Source organism: Pelodiscus sinensis, chromosome 8, assembly GCF_052426305.1.
Source record: "Pelodiscus sinensis isolate ZL-2025 chromosome 8, ASM5242630v1, whole genome shotgun sequence".
Classification (NCBI taxonomy): domain Eukaryota; kingdom Metazoa; phylum Chordata; order Testudines; family Trionychidae; genus Pelodiscus; species Pelodiscus sinensis.
Window position 1 is genome coordinate 12,982,871 of NC_143059.1, and position 23,677 is coordinate 13,006,547.

The 23,677-nt window shown below is 42.0% G+C and overlaps 1 protein-coding gene and 1 long non-coding RNA gene across 4 annotated transcripts in view; one reads left to right on the plus strand and one right to left on the minus strand.

Moving 5' to 3' along the window:
* On the plus strand, window positions 1–21,703 carry LOC102459497 (pulmonary surfactant-associated protein D-like). Of its 2 annotated transcripts, XM_089780057.1 has the most exons (6): window positions 1–55; window positions 557–640; window positions 16,727–16,934; window positions 17,480–17,578; window positions 18,070–18,147; window positions 19,152–21,703. In XM_089780057.1, exons 3-6 carry the CDS (start codon window positions 16,742–16,744, stop codon window positions 19,526–19,528), a joined length of 747 nt encoding a protein of 248 aa, XP_089636183.1. In that variant the 5' UTR covers window positions 1–55; window positions 557–640; window positions 16,727–16,741; the 3' UTR covers window positions 19,529–21,703. The 2 variants fall into 2 exon arrangements, with proteins under 2 accessions (XP_089636183.1, XP_089636182.1); XM_089780056.1 differs by lacking the exons at window positions 1–55; window positions 557–640; window positions 18,070–18,147 and adding an exon at window positions 11,585–11,690.
* The window catches only part of LOC149523975 (uncharacterized), a 16,753-nt gene continuing 3,154 nt past the window's right edge, over window positions 10,079–23,677 (minus strand). Inside the window, exons 2-3 of one of the 2 annotated variants that reach the window (XR_016350159.1) lie at window positions 19,125–19,280; window positions 10,079–10,614 (exon numbers count right to left, since the gene is read on the minus strand). This is a non-coding gene — a long non-coding RNA (uncharacterized LOC149523975). Of the gene's footprint in view, window positions 10,615–10,856; window positions 10,997–19,124; window positions 19,281–23,677 lie in introns of those variants that run through there. The other variant, XR_016350160.1, reaches the window with a different exon arrangement.

Here is a 23,677-nt window from a genome sequence, read left to right on the forward strand (position 1 = left end):
TGTTTTCCCGAGCTTTCAGGAATGGATGGATCCCCTGGACCTGAAGGAGACAGAGGTAAAGAAAGACCAAAGGGACACTGTGCAGGCAGAGGTCAGCAGAGTGCTTCCGTTGAGGGAGGGTAAAGAAGGAACCCAACAGGGCAGGCAGAGAGGTTCTATGGTTGTTTGAATGGTTTTCATTGCATGAATGTTCCAGTTGGGCTTCAGTGCTTCTGTCTGACGGAGGGAGAAATATTCAAAGATGGACACTGGGGAAGTCAGACTGTCTGGTTTGCAGGCGAGGGAAGAGAGTGAGCCTGCCGGGTCAGTACAAGTCAGTCGGAAAGAGAAGAATCTTATCCTTTCCTTATCTTTGGGAAGGGCCTCAACACCTCCATTTTAAATTTGTATTTTCTCTTCCTGGAGAACCGAGAAATCCAAACCAGTATCGCTCATATTGCACCTGTGACCATTACTAGTTCTGGAGAGGACTTCTCCAGCTATATTAAAGCTTTAAGAAAACCTTCCATATTTTAATGAGATGCAGTAAGAACAAAGCCATTTTTTTATCCTTCAGAACTCGAGCTTTTTAAAACTGAAATAAGCAATTTGGAAGAAAATGTGAACTTTCTGAAAGCTACTGTCGGCAAAATCCAAAAAGGTAAGGCAAAGTGCTGTACAAAGAGAGGAAGATCTAGATCCCTACCTCCTCAGAGAGAACAAGGGTTCACATCTGGTGTCTTTTCTTGGCTTCCTGCTATTTGTTCATACTCCAAACTTCTATGTACTTGCTGGATATTTTAGTAAAGTAGCTCAGTTTGACTATATGAGGTGACTATATGGGGTGAGTAGACGAGTCCATCATGTGGAAATGGCCGTGGAATTCTGCGCTAAAAAAAACCCATCCAGAGTACACTGGAGCAAAGATGACGTGGCTTTGATAGGATCTATTTTGTTTCTGAAATGTTCTTTGATTGGTTCTGTGACTAAAAGAGAATGATGACAGGATTATGCCATATGCTGTATCTAGCACTAGGGGCCTGGCCTCATAAAATGTACTGTGGTGATGTTCCCTAACACTCTTACCTGACAGTAGTGCAGAATTTTAGGCTAGCCCTGGTTCATTGTATTCATACTTGGGTACTATGTTGAACACCTATTATGGCACTGGGAAAATAAAAACTTGCTAGATAAGGTACAAACTGAATATATGTCTTTACTGGCATCCAAAAAACCAGTCATACTGTGTGAACCTCAAGCTAATATATTTTTTCCGAGATTGTGATAGCTTACAGAATAAATCAACAAAAATATCAGTATCACACTCTAAGGTCCTAGCACCTGTTTCTCTCATGTAAAGAATTGTGTGAAAATATGTAACTTACATGTACTGTACTTTTGTCCATTTCTAGCTCATTCTTTTGGAAATGGTGTTAGCATTGGGAAAAAAACATTTGTAGCCAATGGGTCTGTAGGTGACATGGAGACCGCCAAAACCACATGTACTAAAGCTGGTGGCCTGCTTGCTTCTCCAAGGAATTCTGCAGAGAACAGTGCCATCCAACAATTTGTAGTTCGTCTTAAGAAAACAGCAGTTCTTGGAATAACCGATATACAAACAGAAGGGATATTTAAGTATCTAACTGGTGAAGCCATCGGATACTCAAATTGGGCTCCAAATGAACCAAATAATTCTGGTGGAGCTGAACACTGTGTGGAACTGTATACTGATGGCAAATGGAATGACAAAGCCTGTAAGGAAAAACTGTTAATAATCTGTGAATTTTAGTCTCCCTGTCCTTGTGGTTTTCATTAAAATCCATTGGTACAAGTGGGGTTGCTACTTAAATAATTCTATAAGCTTGTTGATTTACTATAGTGTTGCATATTGAATGCTGTGCTGCATCAGAGATATGAAGGTATAGATATGCTGAATCTTGCTGCTATTTCTATGGTGGCCGATACCATTTTGTTGCAATAAAGCAATCAAAGCTCTTTGATTTGTGTACTGAGCCGGTTAAAACTGCCGAACACTATGTAAGCATCCATTTTTCACATAACAAATAGTTCCCCATCATAGTTGATTTCTTGTAAGTCTGAAACTGACAGAGAACAAGGACCAGGGTTGTCTCTAATGTAAAAGGTCACAAGAGCCCCATTTTGTTGCACAAAGTTCCAGGAGAATGAGACTTAGCTTTATGAGTAAACGAGAAGTGTCACCCAGTGTTGCTCGGGATGGGGAGCAGATGTCAGGACAAGGGCTCAGGCATGTGGAGTGCTTGGGGCATGGGGGTGCAGGAAAAAGTGTTTGAACTTGTGGCAAGCTCAGGGAAGGGGGCTGGTGGGTGTGTGGTGTGGTGCAGGAGTCAGGGTTTGAATATGTGGAAGGACTCAGGACATGGATCTGAGAATATGGAGGGATGCTGGAGTTAGAGTTGGGCAGTGAGTAGGAGCTCAGGGCAGAGGCTGGGAGAATGGGAGGGTGAAGGAACAAGCAGGGGCTCCCTGTGGTGGAGGCCATGCTGACCCGGAGGCAGATCTCTGGAGTTTCCAGCCAATAGAAGCTGAGAATTTTTGCAGGGATCAGGGACAGTGTAGGAAGCCTTCTCCCTCCCTTCTCATGTCCGTTTCCCCTCCCCCTCCCTCTCATGCCTGGAACACAGCCACGTGGAGCAGCAAGCAGCCTGCAGCAGAAAGTCTGCCTCCGGTTTCTTCTTGTAAGTGCCTCCCAGCCAAAGACTGCCTCTGGCACGCCAGCCCCTCCCTTCCCCAGCCCTCTGCTCTGCCCTCCAAATAACCAAACCCTCTGCCCTCGCTTGCACCCATACCCCCTCTGGTACCCCAATCCCCCACCCCAGATCACAATCCCCTCCTATCCTAGGTCACATCCCAAAATCCTGCATCCTGTCCCCTGCCTTCCTCCTTCACCCAAACGCCGTCCCAGACCCATTCTCCCTCCTGCACGCCAATCCCATCCCCCAAGCTCCCTCTGCACCCAGCCTCCATCCTAGACCCCAGAATTCCTCCATTAACATCCTGGAAGAGTGTGGCCCTCAACCACATTCCAAAATCATGGAGTGGCCCCCCTGTCAAAAAGTATTGTCCAAAAAACAAAAATACAACTATTATCCCATCCTAGGAGCTGCTGTAATATGAATTTAAAAAGGAGCCCCCTGTGAAGCTGCAAATAAGGTCTCATGGGAGGAGAGGTTTTGTAAAAGTCAAGTTAAAATCAAAGGGCCAGAATGTTTAACAATTGACATCAATGCGAGTAGGAAGGAGTCCAAAATTCACAGGAAAATAACAGGAAATTTTAGGGTGTAACAGTTGTTTGTTGGCAACTAAACCCATTTAGGCACTGAATTTATTTTTGAAAAGGGGTCATGTAAGATGTACACACAAAGCTCTACCACCCTCCATTTAGACCCTGACTCTTAGCAATGTTGTCACTATCATGGTCCTATGTATCAGAAAAACAAGATGGTAACAGATTCGATGGGGCTAACTTCTGTTGATAAAAGACATGAGCTTTTGAGGTACCCAGAGCTCTTGCTTAGGTAATACAAATCTGTTGGATCATTCTGAAGAATTTCTTTTACACCGTGGCGCAGTCTTTGAGGCGAACTTTTAAGTTGACTCATTGGCAGGGTCAGTGATATCCAAGGCTATCAGATCTTAATGTGAAATTTATATATCTTTACATTGTCAGCTGTATATCACATGTTCATTGTTTAGACAGAGGTTCTTCATAAGTCAAAGTTTCAGCTGGTTCAGTTCCTCCTTTGTGATTTGCCAAGAAGAAAAATGCAATTCTTTGTACTTTATCCTTTTTATCATGGTTTATAGATCTGTGAAGCCATTTCCTGGAAAGTCATTTTTTTTCTTAAATAAATAAGAGCTATTTACTGTAAATGAGAACAGCTGAGAGAAACGAAAGTTCAGGTTGCTAAAGGTATTTTATATAAATAGAACCTCAACCTGATACAGGCTAGACCTCTCCCTGACATGGCCCCCGAGCCACCCAGCCTCCTGTCTCTGGCGTCCTCTTTCTTCTTTCCTGTTCTGCTGCCTCTGGTCCCAGCCCCGGGCTGCCTTTGGCATCTGGGGTTCTCCAGCCCTGGCCTGCACTGCCACAAGTGGCCACTTTTCACCATCCTTGCACTGCCAAGGGCCTCCACACTTTTTCAGCCCCTGACTTCACACTGCCGCTGGCTGTTGAGGTTCTTCAGCTCCGAGATGCCAGAGGCAGCCTGGCTTCTAAATTTCCTGGCACTGTGCTGCCACGGTTCTCTTGGTCCTGGTCCCAGCACTGCTGTGAGGCTCCTCCACTGTCCCCCATCCCAGCTGGGATGCTGGCCTCCTGACACTAGGCTCTGGGGTTCTCTGGTCCAGGAGCATCCGTGGTCCCGTTGGACCACGGATGTTGCCGAACCAGAGAGTACTGGTTTTCAGAGGTGCAAACTGTAGTACATTAGTTCTGTGAATGCTTTCTCTAGAAAACCAGGAATGGCACAATAAGTAACTGGAAGGTATATTTGTTCTCTCTTTTAATTTTGTTCTATAATTGTAAAGTTGTACATTTTTGTAAAAAGCTTGTGATAGAAATTCACTTCAAATATTGTATTCATATATATTAAAAGGTAGAATTCTGTTTATTTCCACATTGATGAGGCATACGGGATCTATCGGAAAAGGCTTTCATAAGTGAAAGATAGGCCTCTAGACTACCACTTTTCTCCGACAAAGCTCCGTGCCAAAAAAAAGCATCGGCCATTTTTATGCTAATGAAGCGTGGGATATTTAAATCCCCACTTCATTAGCAATTTCGACTTGACTACTCTGCATCCCTCTTCCGGCAGAGGGGTGCAGCGTAGACATACCCTAAGATCAGTAGATGTAACTGGACTTACTACTTAAATAATTATGTAATCTTGTTGATTTACTATAGAGTCCCATATTCAATACTGTGCTGCATCAGCAATAAAAAGATATAGATATGCTGAATCTTGCTGCTGTTTCTATTGTGGGTGATGTAATTGTGTAGCAATAAAGCAATCAATCCACTTTGGTTTGTGTACTGAGATGGTTATAAGAGCAGAAGACTGTGTATGAAGCCTAGCCCTAATCTTTGAGCTGACACTGAAGGTCTCAGTTCAGACAATGGTGATGTTTGTGCCTAGAAAGCAGGGACTTTACAGCAGCTGCATAGATGTCCTAGAGGAACATCACAATACTCATGATCCAGGGGCAAACAGGCATGCGAAGGTGCGGACTGGGCCAGGAGCCAGGGAGTTGGACTCATGACCTCCTGAGGTCTCTTCCTGCCCTAGGATTCTATGATTCTAGGGGCATGCAGCTCCCTCCCAGCCCATTAACTTTCCCTTTCTTCAAATGGGGTCAGGCAGAGAACTCATTAAAAGTGTCCTCCTGGGGTCATCAGAAACCTGGGAGATGTCCTGGGGGATTGGACCAGCTCCTGGCACTCAGGCATCCTTGTCTGACTGGCCTACTCCTCCATAGTATCGTCATCCTCCTCCTCTGCCACTCCGCCCTCCTGCAGTCTGATGCCAGACATGTCTTAGCTGGACTCGATGATGATGGTGGGGAAGGTGATCAGCTCCCCCTCCCAGGATGGCATCAAGCTACTCATAGTAGCACAGCAGGTGTGCAGTGCCACCCCAAAGCGATGTCTCTGCTCCCCGGCCTGGCTCAGCTCTTTGACTTTGAGTCTGTGGGAGGCTCTGGAAGCCAATTAGTTCAAATTAGTAGCACCAGAGCATCCGAATTAACAGTATTTCAAATGTACACGTTAGGAATTAGCATTATTCCTAATGAAAAGCAGGGGGACGGAGTCCAAATTTTGTGGCCTGTCATTCCAAAATAATGGGCTTGGTAGTGTGGATGCACGGCTTATTAATTCAACTTTGAGGACGTTATTTCAGACTAAGGTCCTAGCGTAGACCAGAGCTACAATAACGTATGTAAAGCTGCTGCAATAGTCATTCCAAATCGTTTTGCAGAAGAAAGAGAATCATGGCTATTCAAGCTTAGTCTGTGTCTAGTCCAGAGAATAAAAACATGATGATTGTCCAGCCCCAGGAGCCGCTGTAATATGAATACAAAAGGAGCCCCCTGTGACAGTGGTGGATTTACAGTTAGTGGTGCCCTGTGCTCAGCTGCATTTTGGGGGGAGGGGGAGGTCCTGAAGACCCAGTCAAGAAAAAGAACATTCACTCTTCTTGACAATCCCATGTTCCCACTTGAGAAAAATGGGGAGGTCTGGGCCCCCAGAATAGTGGGGCCTCAGATGGAAGGCGTGGAGCTTTGTGCCCAGCACAGGAGCAGAGCTGCCATGGTGAGGCTGGAGAAGAAAACAAACAGAGGAGATACCGAGATCTCCATGGCCACAGAAGACAGCTTTGGGCGCCCCAGTGGTCCTGTGCTGGCTGGCCCGGAGAAGTGGGCAGAGGCACATATGTGCTCCACTTGAAGGTGAGGGGGCCACAGCGCCATCAGCCACCTGAATGCCCCCCAAATCCTGGGTTCTTCATCACCTGGCTGCTCTCCCCCTCGCCCATGGGCAGCAGCCATTCACCAGATGGCAGCCAACAGCAGCCCAGCAGTACAGGGTCTGGAGGACTCAGGAGGAGGGGGCAGTGCAGCCACACAGCCAGCTGCAAGAGAGAAGAGGCATTTTCCCACTTCAAAGAGCTGCTTTTCTCTGGCCAGCTGTGTGCCTGCTCTATGCTCTTCCGAAGGCTTCCAGCCCGTATTTGTGCTACTCGCTGCCTCCTGTTGGCTCTCCGAAGACTCCAGCCTCCCTGCTTTCCTGCTCCCCCCTTAGCCCTCTACGCAGAGGGACTGCCCCCTGCAAGAGCATCCATCTCCTGCATGGGAAGGTGCTGGACTCAGGGCTGGACTGCCCAGACCTGGAGGCCCCAAACCTGGGCCTGGTATGTTTCATTGTAAATCCACCCCTGCCCTGTGAAGCTGCAAATAAGATCTCATGGGAGGAGAAAATTTGTAAATTTCAAGTTAAAAAATCAAGGGATCAGAATTTTTAACATTTGACATCAATTGGAGCAGGGAAGAGACCAAAATACACAGTTAAATAACAGGAAATTTTAGTGGTGTAACACTTGTTTGGTGGCAAGTAAACCCATTTAACCACTGAATTTATTTTTTAAATGGTATCACATAAATAAACACACAAATTTTACATCTCTCCATTTAGACCACGATTATGGGTATATCGATTGCGCTTTCATTTCATTATTTTTGCAGGAGCTTCACTTACTGAGGGTGTGTCTAGACTACAGGGTTTTGTCGACAAAAGTGGACTTCTGTCGACAAAACTATACCTGGATCTACACTACCGCGGAGTTCTGTCGACAGTAAGTTGACAGAACGTGGCAGTTTTGTCTATGGCAGTAAACCTCATTCTACGAGGAATGATGCCTTTTTTTGACAGTTATGTTGAAAAAAGGTGCTATTGCATCCACACTGCTTTTTCAAAAGAGAGCATCTAGACTCTCTGTCAAAAAAGCGGTTTGCTTTGTCGACAGAACTGGCTGTTGTCTAGACATTCTTTTTCGAAAGAGGCTTTGTCGACAGTATCAGGGGAATGTTTTACATTTACTTATTTATGCTTTAAAAATAGTCTTTTTTGGAGCCCTGTCTTCCACCATATTCTTCAGCTGCAACATGAGCTAGACAAAGATGCCAGAAAGAATGCTTTGGAACTCTATTTTTTAGAGTTCTGGACTGATCTGTAACATTATCTACACTAGGAAATTGATTGCCTGCTGACAGATGCTGTCAGTAGAGCCTACACGGATACAAAATTAGTATCCGTATCCATATCCATATCTGCAAACACGAGCCACAGGTATTATATTCAACAATTCATTCATGTGAACCATGCTGGAAGAATAAACATTTTCTTCAGCATCATTGCAGAAAGCAGTCCACTAGCCCTTCATTTATTCTTCATGATAGAAGGTCCTTTTTAGTGTGTTAGACCCTTTTGGTCTTTTGCAGTGGGACTAGGACTTATGGAAAAACTGATGATGTAATTTAAATTATTCTTTGTTGCCCTCTGTCTTACTGGCTGTTCAACATGAATTAGATAATGTGGTCAAACCTGGCCTTGTCTTCAACAGGAAGAAAAAAGCATAATTAAACAAGTTTACATTTATTGTAAAGATAGCAGCAAAACTTGTTTTTGCTGGTCCACATGATCACTAGTAGGGAGTCCTGACTCCATATCAATCAGTTAATGTACTATAGCAGGCATGTCCAAAGTCCGGCCCACGGGCCAATTGCGGCCCGTGTTCCGGTTTAATACGGCCCCACAGGTAATTTGGCAATATCTATCTTCTATGGCCCCCAATGAATCCATATGTATTGAGATGAATACATTGTAAAATCTCAGTTAATGTCAGTTGGTCTAAATCAGTTATAAATATATTTGGACACAACTTGTATACTTGGTGTTATGTCCCTGTTCATATTTTTTTTAACTTAAAAGTTGACAGACAACCTTTATTACCAATAATATGTAATGTACTTTACAATGTTCCTGACATATATTTCAGCTTCCTGGATTTTTTTTTCATCTGGCCTTCAGATATGAAAGGCAGAGTGATTTAACACCTGTTTAGATTTGTCATCCATGTGACGAAATGAAAAGTATGCCGTTTGCAATAAACTTTGCATAAAATAGTTAATTTGCGTTTAATTTTAATGGTTCAAAGAATGTCAGGCAAAATGGTCGGCCCTCACGCATGTTCACTTCATAAAATCTGGCCCTCTTTGAAAAAAGTTTGGACACCCCTGTACTATAGCTATGACTGTCTAATCTTCATTAGGATTGTAACTCAGTAGCCTAGAAATGTTAAGGCCCCTTTTTCTCTTCGTGTAGATGTAACCCACACACCTTCACGGTGTGATGTGCTGTCCATCTTGTGGCACTGAGACCACTTCCAGAGAGCGTAACGCGTTTGTTCTGCATACAGCCTTAGCTGGGAACCAGCTGACATTTAGCTTATGTGGTAGAGGCTCATGCACTAAGCTCAAGAGGTCCAAGGGTGGATTTTGTCATAAATGACCTGCATTTGTCGATATTACATACACGTGGCCTACGGAGTCAGAGCTTAGGTTTGAGGAGGCATGAAGATGTTTATCAAAGCAACGTAAACCACTGCATCTGCAGAAGAGAACTTCCGCATCTGTTTTCAGTGCTGTCAGGGAGGCTTTCTGATGATGAACTTTTTTTTGGTCTTTTCACTTCCATACAAATAAGGACTGGTAAAAACACATTGGGAAATTGGTATTATTCCTTGTGGAACGAGGTTTATCAATTTCAAAATAAGCCCTCCGCTATTTCGATTTAATTTCAAAATAATGGAATGGCTGTTATTTTGAAATAATTTTGCTGTGTAGGCATACCCACAAAGAGAGACAAGAAAATGCCTAATATAAATAATGAACATTGTTAGCAATATTGTAGCTGTTTTGGTCCCATGATATCAGAAAAACAAGATGGGTAGCAGCTTTGATTGGACTAACTTCTGTTAATAAAAGAGATGAGCTTTCGAGATACACAGAGCTGTTGTTTAGGTAACACAAACAAAATCTATCTGAGCCATTCTATAAAAGAAATTCTTCAGAATTACCTTTGTTCTAGGTAAACTTTTAAATTGACTGGGTCAGAGAAATCCAAGGTTATCAGCTATTAATGTGCAATTTATATATCTTTACATTATCAGCTGCAAATCACATAATCAATGTTCTGACAGAGGTTCTTCATAAGTCAAAGTTGCTGTTGGTTCAGTTCCTCCTTTGTGTTTTGCCAAGAAGAAAAATTTGATTCTTTGTAATTTAGCTTTTTTATCATGGGTCTATGAAGTCATTAACTCAAAACGTATTTGTTTTCTTAAATAAATAAAAGCTCTTATTTACTCTAAATGAGGATAGCTGAGAAACCAAAGCTCATGTTGTTTAATTTGTAGTATATAAATAGAGCCTCCAACTTGTAGTATTTTATTCCTGTAAATGTTTTTTTTCTAGAAAACCAGGACCTGCACAATAAGTAATTGTATATTTGCTCTCTCTTTTAATTGTGTTCTTTATTTGTAAGGGTTGTACAATTCTTGTAAAGAGCTTATAATAGAAATTATCTTCAAATATTGTATTTACATGTATTACAAGGTAGATTTCTGTTTATTTCCACATTATTCAAAGTTTAAGGTTACAGTTTATGTTAATCTGAAAAATAACAGTCATGGTTTCATGCAGCTATTTTGTTCAGTGTACAACAACATACATCTTCTCCAATGCTTTATGCCGTTCATTTAGGAAATAGAAGTAATTTTATAAATCATTACCAGGTGAGTCGAGGAGTTCACTCTCAACTTAGCTTTGAAATGAAAGATGACAGCTGTAATTGCAAGTGCAAACACAGAAAGGATAATCCAGCTCTGATATTCACTTGCATTCTATCGCCAGTGCACTTGTGAAGGGTTGAAAAAAGTAACTTTCCTGGAATAAAGACTGGTGATTTTTTGTATCAGTTCATGGGGGTGGAGGTTTCAGCAGGGCAAATTCCAGCAATTAGAGGCCCTTAGTTGAAATCTGCGTAAAAAATAGTTACAAAATATTTTTATGAGCACTGAAGCGCTGAATAAAAAATATTTTATAAATGTTTTATAACCTAAGATTTGTTTGTTTTCAGTTATGTAGCCAATGTCTATTATAAATGTCTATTATAGCAACATATGCTATGCCTTTAGACAATGCCTTTATGGTAATTCTTTAAATGATTTTACACAGGCTAGAAATAGAACAATGCCACTCCTTCCAATATTCAACACTTTTGTCTTGGTGTTAGTTCTGGTGACAACTTCCAGCTCAATTCCTGCTCAGGTTCTCCAAAAGTTGGAACCAAATATATGTACAGCAGTTGTGTGTGGACCTCCTCAGAACGGATTTCCAGGAAAGGATGGAAAAGAAGGCCCTAAGAGGAAAAAGGGAGACCAAGGTATAGAAATATTTATGTATAGTACACATGAAGATCTGATTTATATTTTAAAAAAATGGATAAAAACACATGCACAGTTCAAATCATGTACCTTTGGAACTGGCGCAAAAAGATTTGTCAAGCAAAAAATATCTGAAGTTCCTTAATTATTTGCTAATTTTAAAAATAATATGAAACTAATAGTATTGTCCAAAATCAAGTAAGAGTTACAAATTGAAATTAGATACTTCTAAATACATAATATCCTCAAGCACCTAACTCTAAGAATTCCTCAAACACTCTAATATTTGTATAAAGAAGTGAACCCAAACCAAATTTCAGAGCACTTTTCAGATATCCAAATGATAAGTAGAGCTCTAAAGCTTGGATCTGGATCAGGATGTAACCTTTTGCCAAAATTCACTATGTTCTTTTTGTTCACCTAATCTTCATGCAGCTCTAAGGACAGCAATCGCAAACTCTGACAACTCGTACCAATTCAATTGCTGACTTGCTTTATTTTTCCCTCTTCCTTTTCCCTGAATAAACATACTGAATTGCAAGGATTGAGAGGGATGCCAGGTCTTCCCGGAAGGGATGGATCCCCTGGACCCAAAGGAGACAGAGGTGAACAAGGACCAAAGGGAGACTGTGATGGCACAGGTCAGCAGAGCACTTCCTTTGAGGGCAGGTAAAGAAGAAGCCCAACAGGGCAGATAGAGAGGTTGTATGGCTGTTTGAATGGTTTTCATTGCATGAAATGAAATACTGCTGTCTGACAGAAGACGTATTCAGAGATGGACCCTAAAGAGGCCAGACAGTCTGATTTGCAGGAGTGGCAAGGGAGTGAGCCTGCCAGGTCAATACAAGTTAGTCTGAAAGAGCAGCATCCTATCGGAGAACACACCACAATAATGGGTTTCCCTTTGCCTTTCTTTGGGCTGAGGCCTCAACATTTCAGTTTAAAATTTGTATGCTCTCTTCTGGAGATGCAAACCAATGCAAATGCAAACCAATCTCTCTCATGTTCTACCTGTGCTCATTACTAGTCCTGGAGATAACTTCTCTGACTATATTAAAGCTTTTATGAAACCTTCCATATTTTAGTGTGACACGGTAAGAACAATGCCATTGTTTCTTCCTTCAGAGCTTGAGCTTTTAAAAAGTGAAATAAAGGATTTGCAAGAAAACCTGACGGCCCTAATAGCTACAGTGAGCAGAATCCAAACAGGTAAGACAAGCAAAGTGCTGTTTGTTCCTGTTAATGAGGGTGCATCCATATAGCAACCGAAACACGAAATAAAATACGCAATTATTTATATGATTTCAATTGCATTTTGAAATCACTTATTTTGAAATTTGGCACATCTGCACAGCATTAAATTTCAAAATATCATGCTATTTCGACACGTACCTTAAAACTTGTGGAACGAGGGTTACAGGGATGCTGAAATAGTGCTTCTGTTATTTCGAAAAATATTTCAAAATAATGGGCGTGTTTAAAAGACATGGGGTTTCTGGTATCCCAAAATAGCCCAACTACTTAGAGGTACCCTGAGAGATTGACCCAAAGGGAATAATTGGGTCAATTGCATCCAAAGAGAGGAAGAGCTAGATCCTTACTTCCTCTGAGTGAATACGGGTTCTTATCTGGTGTCGTCTTATTTTGGCTTCTTGGTATTTGTTCATAAACCAAACTTCTATGTACTTGCTGGATATATTAGTAAAGTAGTTCAGTTCTACTATATGGGAAATACAACTCCAGCCCTCTCATGTGTATAGGCAGCCTAGGCAGGTCTCCACTTTGGGGTGATTAGATGAGTCCATCATGTGGAAATAGCCCTGGGCTACTGTGCTAAATTAATCCCATCCAAAGTACACTGGAGCTGATATGGCGCGGCTTTGGTTGGATCTACTTTGTGCCTGAAATTTTCTTTGATTGGTTCTGTGACTAAAAAGAACAGTGGAAGACAACCACTCTCTGAAATGAACTGCACACGAGGCCTCATTCTGCTCCTCAATACCCATTTACTTCATCTGGAGCAAGAACAGGACCTTGACTCTCACCTATGAGAGGCTTAAATTCCAAATGAGATAAGAGAAGGATGAAAGGACTATGCTATGTGCTGTATCAAGCAAAAGGGGTCTAGCCTCATAAAAAGTACTTCAGTGATGTTTCCAATATTATACTTGGTATTTTAGGCTAGCACTGGTTCACTGTGTTCATGCTCCGGTATTGTGTAGCATATACATCATGCTCATTAGGAGGACAATAACACCAAGCTAGACAAGGTACAAACTGACGCCTCCTGAACATATTTCTTTATTGCTACCCAAAATAACAATACTATTCTAGTGTAACAAAATATATGAATACATGTTAACTGACATGTATTGTACTTCTGCGCGTTTCTAGATCAGTCCTTTGGAACTGGTGTTAGTGCTGGCCAAAAAATGTTCAAACCCAGTCGTTCTGTCAGTGACTTTGAGACTGCCAAAGCCACATGTTCTCAGGTTAGTGGCCTACTTGCTTCTCCACAGAATTCTGCAGAGAACAGGGCCATCCAACAAATAGTAGCTCAACAAAGCAAAGCAGCATTTATTGGAGTAACCAGGATACAAACAGAAGGCACATTTAAGTATCTAAATGGTAAATCTGTAGGGTACTCAAATTGGGCTGCATATGAACCAAATAATGCTGATGGAAATGAAAACTGTGTTGAAATGTTTCCTGATAGCAAATGGAATGACTTACTCTGTAATGAAAAACGGTTAATAATCTGTGAATTTAAATCTCCCCGTCCTTGTGGTTTTCATTAAAATTAGTTGGTGAAAGTGGGCTTGCTACTTAAATAATTCTATAAGCTTGTTGATTTACTACAGTGTTGCATATTGAATACTGTGCTGCATGAGCGATATAAAGGTATAGATATGCTGACTCTTGCTGCTCTTTCTATGGTGGGCAATACCATTTTGTTTCAATAAACCAATCAGACCACTTAAATTTTTTTGTACTGTGCTGGTTAAAACTGAAGAACACTACAAGTTATGTGAGAAATTGATCCTTACATAGTTTCAGACTTAAATAAAAGCAGCTATGATGGGGGCCTGATAGAGAATACGGACCAGGGTTGACTCTTATGTAAAGAGCCCCAAGACCACCATTTTGTTGCACAAAGTTCCAGCAGAAAGAGACTTAGTTTTATGAGTAAACTAGAAGATTTACCCAGTGTTGCTTGGGATGGGGGTGTAGAGGGAGCAGGAATCAGAGCAAGGGCTCAGGTATATGGAGTGAAATGCAAATGCAGACAACCACGTTTGCATGATAACGTGGTTGTTTTGTCTCCTTTTTCCCATCAACAGGGGAAGTAACAAAAAATCACACATTTTAACAACCACTTATTAACTATTTCATGCCTTATTGTTAGATTCCTGATAAAATAGATGGACATTTTTCAATAACCATTTCCAGAAGTCCTCTTATTTCCACCATAAGCTATTTAAACATCTGCGACTATTGTATTGTCTATCTTGGTCATAAAACACTGTGCCGTAGGCCAGTTTAATCAAATTTAAAAATGAAATAGCTGGACAAAGGCTCACACCTCTACTGAGATCTCTGAGGATTTGATGTTTGGACTCATGCATCTAAACTCAGAACAATTATTTCAACGAAGAAAAACAAAACTTCTATGAGTTAGCAATATGAGCAATGCTGAGTAAAGCTCATAATATGTAAAATTTGTGATTGCACTGCAAGTCAACCAAGAGTTCGTGTGATATTTTTAATGAACACAAAAGGTTAATTGCATTGAACATAAGAAAAAAAGGTCATGTCCTATACTATTTTGAGATGGGAGTTAGGGATCTTGATGTAGAGCAACTCAATGCTTTGCAAGTTCATCTCTTGTAGAAGGGCTGTGGGTTCCTGATGGAGGGTCTGAGGAAAGATGGCTTGTTCTAGAGTGTTGACTCTCTTCCTTCAGCTCAATCAGATGAAAAGAAATTAAAAGACCTTTCTTCATATTAATATTCTGCATGAATATTTTCTCCATTGGAACGTGCTCCGCACTGTGATAAAGTGTGCAAAGCTGCTGTTATAGTCACTCCAAGACATATTTGAAAAAGAGTATCGTCGCTATTCAAGCTTTGTTTGCATCTAGTTCAAAGAACAAAAATACAATGATTGTCCCATCCCAGGAGCTGCTGTAATATGAACAAAAAGGAAGCCCTTTGTGAAGCTGCAAATAAGGTCTCATGGGAGAAGAGGTTTTGTAAATGTCAAGTTAAAATCAAGGGACCAGAATTTTGAACAATTGACATCAATGGGAGAAGACAAAGCCCAAAATTCATAGTTTAATAACAATTTTAGCACTTAAAAAACAACAAATAGTCTGGTAGCACTTTAAAGACTAATAAAACATGTAGATGGTATCATGCGTTATCAGAAAAATAAAATGGGAAACAGCTTCTATTGCAACAGCTTCTGTTGATAAAGAAGATGAGCTTTTGAAGTACACATAGCTCTTGCTTAGGTAATACAAACAAATCTTTTTGAGCCATTGTATAAAAGAATTTCTTCAGAATTATCAATGTTCTAGGTGAACTTTTTAGTTGATTATTGACCGGGTCAGTGATATCCTAGATTATCAGATATTAATATGTAGTTTATATAATGATAATTTGTCAGCTGCACATCACATGTTCATTGTTTTCACAGAGGTTCTTCTTAAGTCAAAGTTGCTGTTCATTCAGTTCCTCCTTTGTGTTTTGCCAAGCAGAAAAATTAATTCTTTGTACTTTAAACCTTAATAAAAAGGATAAAGGCCTATGAAGCCAGGAACTAGAAACTGGTTTCTCAGCTATCCCCACTTACAGTAAATAGGAGCTCTTATTTATGTAAGAAAAAAAAATCGAAGGTCATGTTGTTGAAGGTGTTGTATATAAATAGTGCCTCAGACTCATAGTACATTATTCTTGCAAATGCTTTTTCAAGAAAACCAGGAACTGCACAATAAGTAATTGGATGATATATTTGCTTTCTCTTTTAATTTTGTTTTTTAATGGTAAAGTTGTACTTTTTTGTAAAAAGCTTAGGATAGAAATTTACTTCACATATTTTATTTATATATATGAAAAAGTAAAAGTCTGTTTATTTCCACATTATTCAGAGTTTATTTCCACATTATGTTACAGTTCATGTTAATCTGAAAAATATCAGTCATGGTTTTATGCAGCTATTTTGTTCAGTGTACAACAAAATACATCTCGTCTAACTCTTTATGCTGTTCATTTAGGAAATTGAAGTAATTTTATAAATCGTTAGCAGGTAAGTCGGGGAGTCCACTCCCAACTTAGCTTTGAAATGAAAGATGATAGCTGTAATTGTAAGTGTAAATACAGAAATGATGATCCAGCTCTGGTACTCACTTGCATTCTATCACCAGTGCACTTGTGAAGGACTGAAAACAAATCACTTTCTTAGAAGCAAGCATCTAGTAAACTTAAAAAGGACTATGTTTGCAAGCAACTTAGTCGGACATAACTGAAGACTAGAGGAGGACAAATTCCAGAAATGATGATTACTTGATTGAGATCTGAGTAAAAAATAACTAAGAATATTTTCATGGTCACAGAAGCGCTAATAAAAAATATAACAAAGCACTATAAAGATCTTACTTGCACTCAGAATGCCTTTGCAGTAATTCTTTTAATGATTTTACACAGGCTAGGAATCAAACAATGCTGCTGCTTCCAATATTCAACACTATTCTGTTGGTGTTAACTCTGGTCACAGCTTGCAACTCAACTCCAGCTCCGGTTGTCCAAAAGTGGGAACCGAATGCATGTACACTAGTTGTGTGCGGACCTGCTCAAAATGAGTTACCAGGAAAAGATGGAAAAGAAGGCCCTAAAGGGCAAAAGGGAGATCAAGGTACAGAAATATTTATTTGCAATTCACCTGTTGATCTGATAGATAGTTTTTAAAAAAAAATGGATAAAACAGAGGCACAATTCAAATCATGTAGCTTTGGAACTGGAGCAAAAAGATTTGTCAAGCAAAAAATATCTGGAGTTCCTTAATTATTAGCTAATTTTAAAAATAATAATATGAAACTAATAGTATCGTCCAAAATCAAGTAAGAGTTACAAATTGAAACTGGATACTTCTAAATATATAATATCCTCTAGCGCCTAACACTAAGAATTCCTCAAACACTCTAATGTTTTCATAAAGAAGTGAATCCGAACCAAACCTCTGAGCATTTTTCAGATATTTGAACAATAGGCAGAGCCCTGAAGCTTGGATCTGGATCAGGATGTGACCAAAATTCATTATGTTCTTTTTGTTCACCTAATCTTTGTTCAACTCGAGTGTTGACAGGAATTGCATACTCTGACAATACGTACCAATTCAATTGCTGACTCACTTTATTTTTCTCTCTTCCTTTTCTCTGAATAAACACACTGGATTGCAAGGATTAAGAGGGATGCCAGGTCTTCCCGGAAGGGATGGATCCCCTGGAACCAAAGGAGACCGAGGTGAACAAGGACCAAAGGGAGACTGTAATGGCACAGGTCAGCAGAGCGCTCCCGTTCAAAGAGGGTAAAGAAGAAACCCTATAGGTCAGACAGAGGGGTTGTATGGTTGTTTCAATAGTTTTCATTCCATGACTGTTTTAGTTGGGCTTCACTGCTTCTCTGACAGAGGGAGAAGTGTTCAGAGATGGAACCTGGGGAAGCCAGGCAGTCTGGTGGGCAGGAGCAGTAAGAATAAGCCGGCCAGATCGGTGCAAGTTAGTCAGAAAAAGCAGCATCCTGTTGGAGAAAACACCACAGTAATGGGTTTCCCTTTGCCTTCCTTTGAGTGTGTGACATCAACAGATCAGTTTTAAATTCATCTCATCTTCCTAAGGAAACAAGAAATGCAAACCAGTATCTCTCATGTTACCCCTGTGCTCATTGCTAGTCCTGGAGATAATTTCTCTGACAATATTAAAGCTTTTAGGAAACCTTCCATATTTTAGTGTGACACAGTAAGAACAATGCCGTTGTTTCACCCTTCAGAGTTGAGCTTTTAAAAAGTGAAATAAGGGATTTGCAAAACTTGACAGCCCTGGTAGCTACTGTGAGAAGCATCCAAACAGGTAAGACAAACAAAGTACTGTTCATTCCTATCACTGAGAGACTGGCCTAAACGAAATAATTGGGCCAATTGCATCCAAAGGGATGCAGATCTAGATCTCTACTTCCTCAGAGTTAAAAGGGTTTCTATTTGGTGTCTTATCTTGGCTCCTTGCTATTTGTTCATACTCCAAACTTCTATGTACAGTACTTGCTGGATAATTTAGTAAAGTAGTTCAATTCTGCTATATAAGAAGTACAAGTCCAACCTCTAGCGTGTATAAGAAGCCTAAGCAGGTGTCCACGCTGGGGTGATTAGAGGAGTCCATCATGTGGATACAGCCCTGGGATCTTGTACTAAAAGAATCCCATCCAATGTACCCTGGAGCGGAGATGGTGCAGCTTCGGTAGGATCTACTTTGTGCCTGAAATGTTCTTTATTTTGTAACTAAAAAGAACAGCAGGAGACAACCACTCTCTGAAATCAACAGCACATGAGGCCTCATTCTGCTCTTCAATTCCCATTTACTTCATCTGGAACAAGAGCAGGCCCTTGACTCTGACCTACAAGAAGAGGCATAAATTCCAAATGAGATAAGCGAATGATGACAGAACTGCGCCATGTGCTGTATCAAGTGCTAGGGCCTGGCCTCATAAAAAGTACTGCAGTGATCTTCCCGAACGCTGTACCTGACAACATTGAAGTATTTTAGACTTGGACTGGTTCATTGTATTCATACTTGGGCACTGTGTGGAATACCCACTATAATCTCTAGGAAAATAAATTCTGGAAGTGGTCAGTTTGAACCTGATCTAGCATGTTTTTATGTCTTTACTGGTACGCAAAAACCCAAGAATACTGTGTGAACCTCAAGCTAATATTTTTTTCTGAGATTGTGATAGCCAACAGAATAAATCAACAAAAATAACTGCACCATATACCAGGCCCCTAGCATCCGTTTTTATGGTGTAAACAATTGCGTGAAAATATGTAACTTACACGTACTGTCCTTTTGTGCATTTCTAGTTCATTCTTTTGGAAACGGTGTTAGTGCTGTTGAAAAAACGTTCAGAGCCATTGGTTCTGTTGGTGACTTGGAGACCGCCAAAGCCAAGTGCTCTCAAGCTGGTGGCCTGCTTGCATCTCCAAGGAATTCTGCAGAGAACAGTGCCATACAACAAATAGTAGCTCATCATAACACAGCAGCATTTATTGGAATAACCGATAGAGAAACAGAAGGCACATTTAAGTATCTAAGTGGTGAAGGTATCAGATACTCAAATTGGGCTCCAAATGAACCAAATAATGCTTTTGGAACTGAACACTGTGTGGAAATATATCCTGATGGCAGTTGGAATGACAGAGCCTGTAATGAAAGCCGGTTAATAATTTGTGAATTTTAGTCTCCCTCTCCTCGTTGTTTTCAGTAAAATGAGTGGGTGTGAGTGGGCTTGCTATTTAAATAATTCTATACGCTTGTTGATTTACTATAATTTCACATATTGAGTACTGTGTTGCAACACTGATATGAAGGTAAAGCTACACTGAATCTTGCTGCTATTTCTATGGTGGGTGATACCATTTTGTTGAAATGAAACAATCAAATTGCTTTGATTTGTGTACTGAGCTGTTAAAACTGTAGAACACTATTTGTTATGTAAGAAATTGATACCTACATAGTTTCAGACAAATAAAAGCAACTATGGTGGGGAAGTGACAGAGAATACGGAGCATGGTTGTCTCTTACGCAAAAGGCCATATGATCACCATTTTGTTGCACAAAGTTCCACCAGAAAGAGACTTAGCTTTATGAGTAAACCAGAAGATTTACCAAGTGTTGCTGGGATGGGAGGTGTAAGGGGAGCAAGAGTCAAAGCAAGGGCTCGGGGATGTGGATGGCTCAGGTCAGAGGACTAGAAGTACGGGGGAGCAGTGTTTGAGCATGTGGGGGGTCAGGAAAGGAGACTAGTGGGGGTGGAAGGTAAAACACAGGCGAGAGCAGGTATGGAAGTAAAAATTGCCAGTCTATTTTCAAGGTCTAAAAGAGAGGTGGAAGTAAGCCGGTGCCTCTTCCTGTCTGGGACGGCCCAAGCCCGGAGACCCCGATTCCTCCACGCCCCATTTCAGGAAGGGGAGGGGTCACCTAGTTCGAACTAGGGAGGCTAATGTGGGCATTCAAAGTTGCAAATGAAGCCCGGGATTTAAATATTCCGGGCTTGATTTGCATCTTCCCGTCCAGTCGCCATTTTAAAATCCCCTTAGTCCGAACTAACTGCCCGTGGCTACACGCGGCGGTTAAAAGTTCATTTGAACTAAGTCCTTAGTTCGAATTAACTGTTACACCTCATTCCACGGTGGCCATGGTGGCATCCCCCACCATGCCAGCCACAGACAGGGGCCAGCCCTGCTGCTTCCAGCCCCAGAAAAGACTTCATCCACCTTCCTCCCCTCCCCCCACCCAGGGCCAGCCTGAGCCCTTTTGGCGCCCTGGGCCTGGGCACGTGGGCCCGCCCCCGAGGGCACACAGTGCATGCATGCGCTGGCCACGGCTGCTGGTGCGTAGTCCAGGGCCCGCCCCCGGGGCACTCAGCGTATGCGTGGGCAGGTCACGACCACTGGCGCACAGCCCGGGGCCCGCCCCCGGGGTGCACGGCGCATGCACTGCCCAGGCCAGCCTGGCCAGTGCTGCTGGCGCACGTGCAGGGCCATGCAGGGCCCTGCAGCCATAGGGGGAAGGGCACTGCTTGCTGGCGCTGCGGGGCCGGCGCTGCAGGAGCCAGGCTCGCGGCTCCTGATGGCAGCTGTAAGGGACGCCGCGCGCCCCTTACAGCTGCCAGCAGGCACCCTTCATCAGTTGGTGCCCTGGGCAGCTGCTCAGTTCACCCATGCCTCTGTCCGGCCCTACCCCCACCACAGCACTGGCCCAGGCTATGCTCCTGCATCGCGCCAGCCCCGACTGAGGCTATGCTTCCCGCCAAACCAGCTCCAGTCCCCACTGCACTCCTCACTGTGCCAGCCCTGGCCAGGTCTGTGCTCTCCACCGCGCTGGCCTCTCTGGGGCTGGGTTCCCCTACTGCCAGCCCAGCCCAGAGTATCCTTCTGAACCTGGCCAGCTGGGGTTCTCTGGTCCAGCAATATTCATGGTCCTGCCGGACCACAGAGGTTGCCAGACCACAGAGTCACAGAATTTAGAGTTTCAACCTATACCAGCTTTATTAACCAACATTCATGGGGAATGAGGGTTCCTGGTTAATCAAAGGTGCTGGTGATTTGAGCTTTTCACCATACACTAGCCATAGCTGCAGGATGGATTAGATAATATCCAATAATGGTATTATACGCAGAAGCATGACACAAACAAACTTTACTGCTGCAAGTTTACAAACTTGACTTCCACCAGCAGTGGAAAATGTCAAAAAATGATGCAGGATGGCTATTGGAATTTTTCTGGTTAACTGAAGAAGGAATTGTATGCCATTTATGACAGATGCAAGTTAACCACATTTTCTGGATATTAAAGTATTGGATAACTCAACTTGTACTGTTTATAGAGAAAACAAATAAAGAATAAAACAAAATCCAGACTCAATATGGCCATGTCTATACTAGGAAAGTATTTAAAAGTTCCTAAATTCAACTTAATCATTCCTGATTTAACAAATTTGAACTAACGTGTCTACACTATGGGGAAACCTCAAAATTGGTCCAAGGCAGGCTCTGTTAACGTGGATATGCTACCTCGTACTGAGAGTTCTGGGGAGACCTTAGTTCAAATTGTTCTGGGGAGTAATTATTTTGAAATAGCAGCACCAAAGCATCCACTCTATCACTATTTTGAAATAAGTACAGGTTGGTCTTCTCTTACCCGACACCCTCAGGACCAGACCAGTCCCAGATGAGGGGATTTGCCAGACATACCAAGGAAGGTCCCTCTCCTCATGGCCCATGCTGCCCTGATGCCACTGGACTGGGGCTTCCGCCTGGCCCTGCTGCTGCCCCAGCCCCTGGGACATTCTAGCTGCCATCGGTTCTGCTGCTGCCAGGGATAGAGCTCTGCAGCTGCTGGCTTCATGACCATGACCAGGACACCATGTCCCCAGCCAGGGCTGAAGCCAGAGCTGCACAGCTGCAGCTGGGGTTGGAACTCCCTGGCCACGGCCAGAGCTTCCCGGCCACTGGGGCCAAAACTCCCTGCCATACCGTGCCCCCTTCCCCATGCTTGACACTGGGCTTCTGGCTTAGTCGCTGGTTCTCCTTATGCTCCCGCTACCAGACCTCCCTGTTCTTGGGTTCTGTGGTCCAGGAATATCCATGGTTGCCAGACTGGAGAATCCCGGTTAAGAGAGGTACAACCTGTATTTTGGAATTAGCGTTATTCCTGATGAAAAGCAGGAGTACAGATTTCAAATTAAGTGGCCTGTTATTGAGAAATAATGGAAGCATGGATGCTCTGCTTATAAATTTGACCTGAAGAGGGTTATTTCGAACTAAAGTCCTATTATAGACCAGGGCTATATTTACACTTTGTATTATCAACTGCAATTTATGCAATCCATTTTTTCAAAGCTTAGCAAATATTCAAGGGATCAGACTAGCACACTTGCTTGAGTTCTGTACTATAATTTTTTTTAGACTAGTTCAGTTTCTCTTTCCATTTCTTTTGGTATTAGTGCAAATTCTCTTATTTGTGATCTGAGTAGTATTGTCAACAAGCTCATGTATGTGCCTTAGTTTCAATGGGTACATTTTTTTATTCAGGATTATCACAAAGCTTTGAAGCTGTGGTTATTAGATGTCAGATTAGAAAGTTGAAAGCAATTTTGTTGAAAAGATTTCTCATGAGAGGGAAGGTGATTTAAATAACTGTGAGGATTGAGATCTGGGCACTTATTCCTAGAGCCACCAGAGATGTCACGTGCAAATTTGGGTCTGAAGTTTAAATAAGGATTTTTAAATGAGAGAACCTAATGTGATGCTTCTAAATCCACTTTTAGGTACCTACATTGGTGTCCTGATTTTTTCAAAGGTGCTGAGTATTCACCACAATGAGAACAGCTGAGGAAAATGTCTAAAAGTCATGAGTGATTTTTGGGGTGCTTTTAGTTTTCAGTACACAACCCGAGACACCGGAAAGGGCCTCGTTTTTCAGGAAATGCTAAGCATCCCACTGCCAGACAATCAGGCCATTTTAAAGTGCCTGAGGTTGGGGACCCAGCATCACTAATCAGTTTTGAAACTCTGGGATGCCCAGCACTTCTAAAATTGTTCTTCCTGGCTTCTGAGTTGAGGACAAGAAGCAATGGGCTTAAACTGCAGCAAGGGAGGTTTAGGTTGGACATTAGGAAAAAGTTCCTAACGGTCAGGGTGGTTAAACGCTGGAATAAATTGCCCAGGGAGGTTGTGGAATCTCCATCTGTGTAGATATTTAAGAGTAGGTAGATAAATGTCTATCAGGGAGGTCTAGACACTATTGGGTCCTACCCTGAGGTCAGGGGACTGGACTCAATGACCTCTCATGGTCCCTTTCAGTCCTAGTATTCTATGATTCTGCA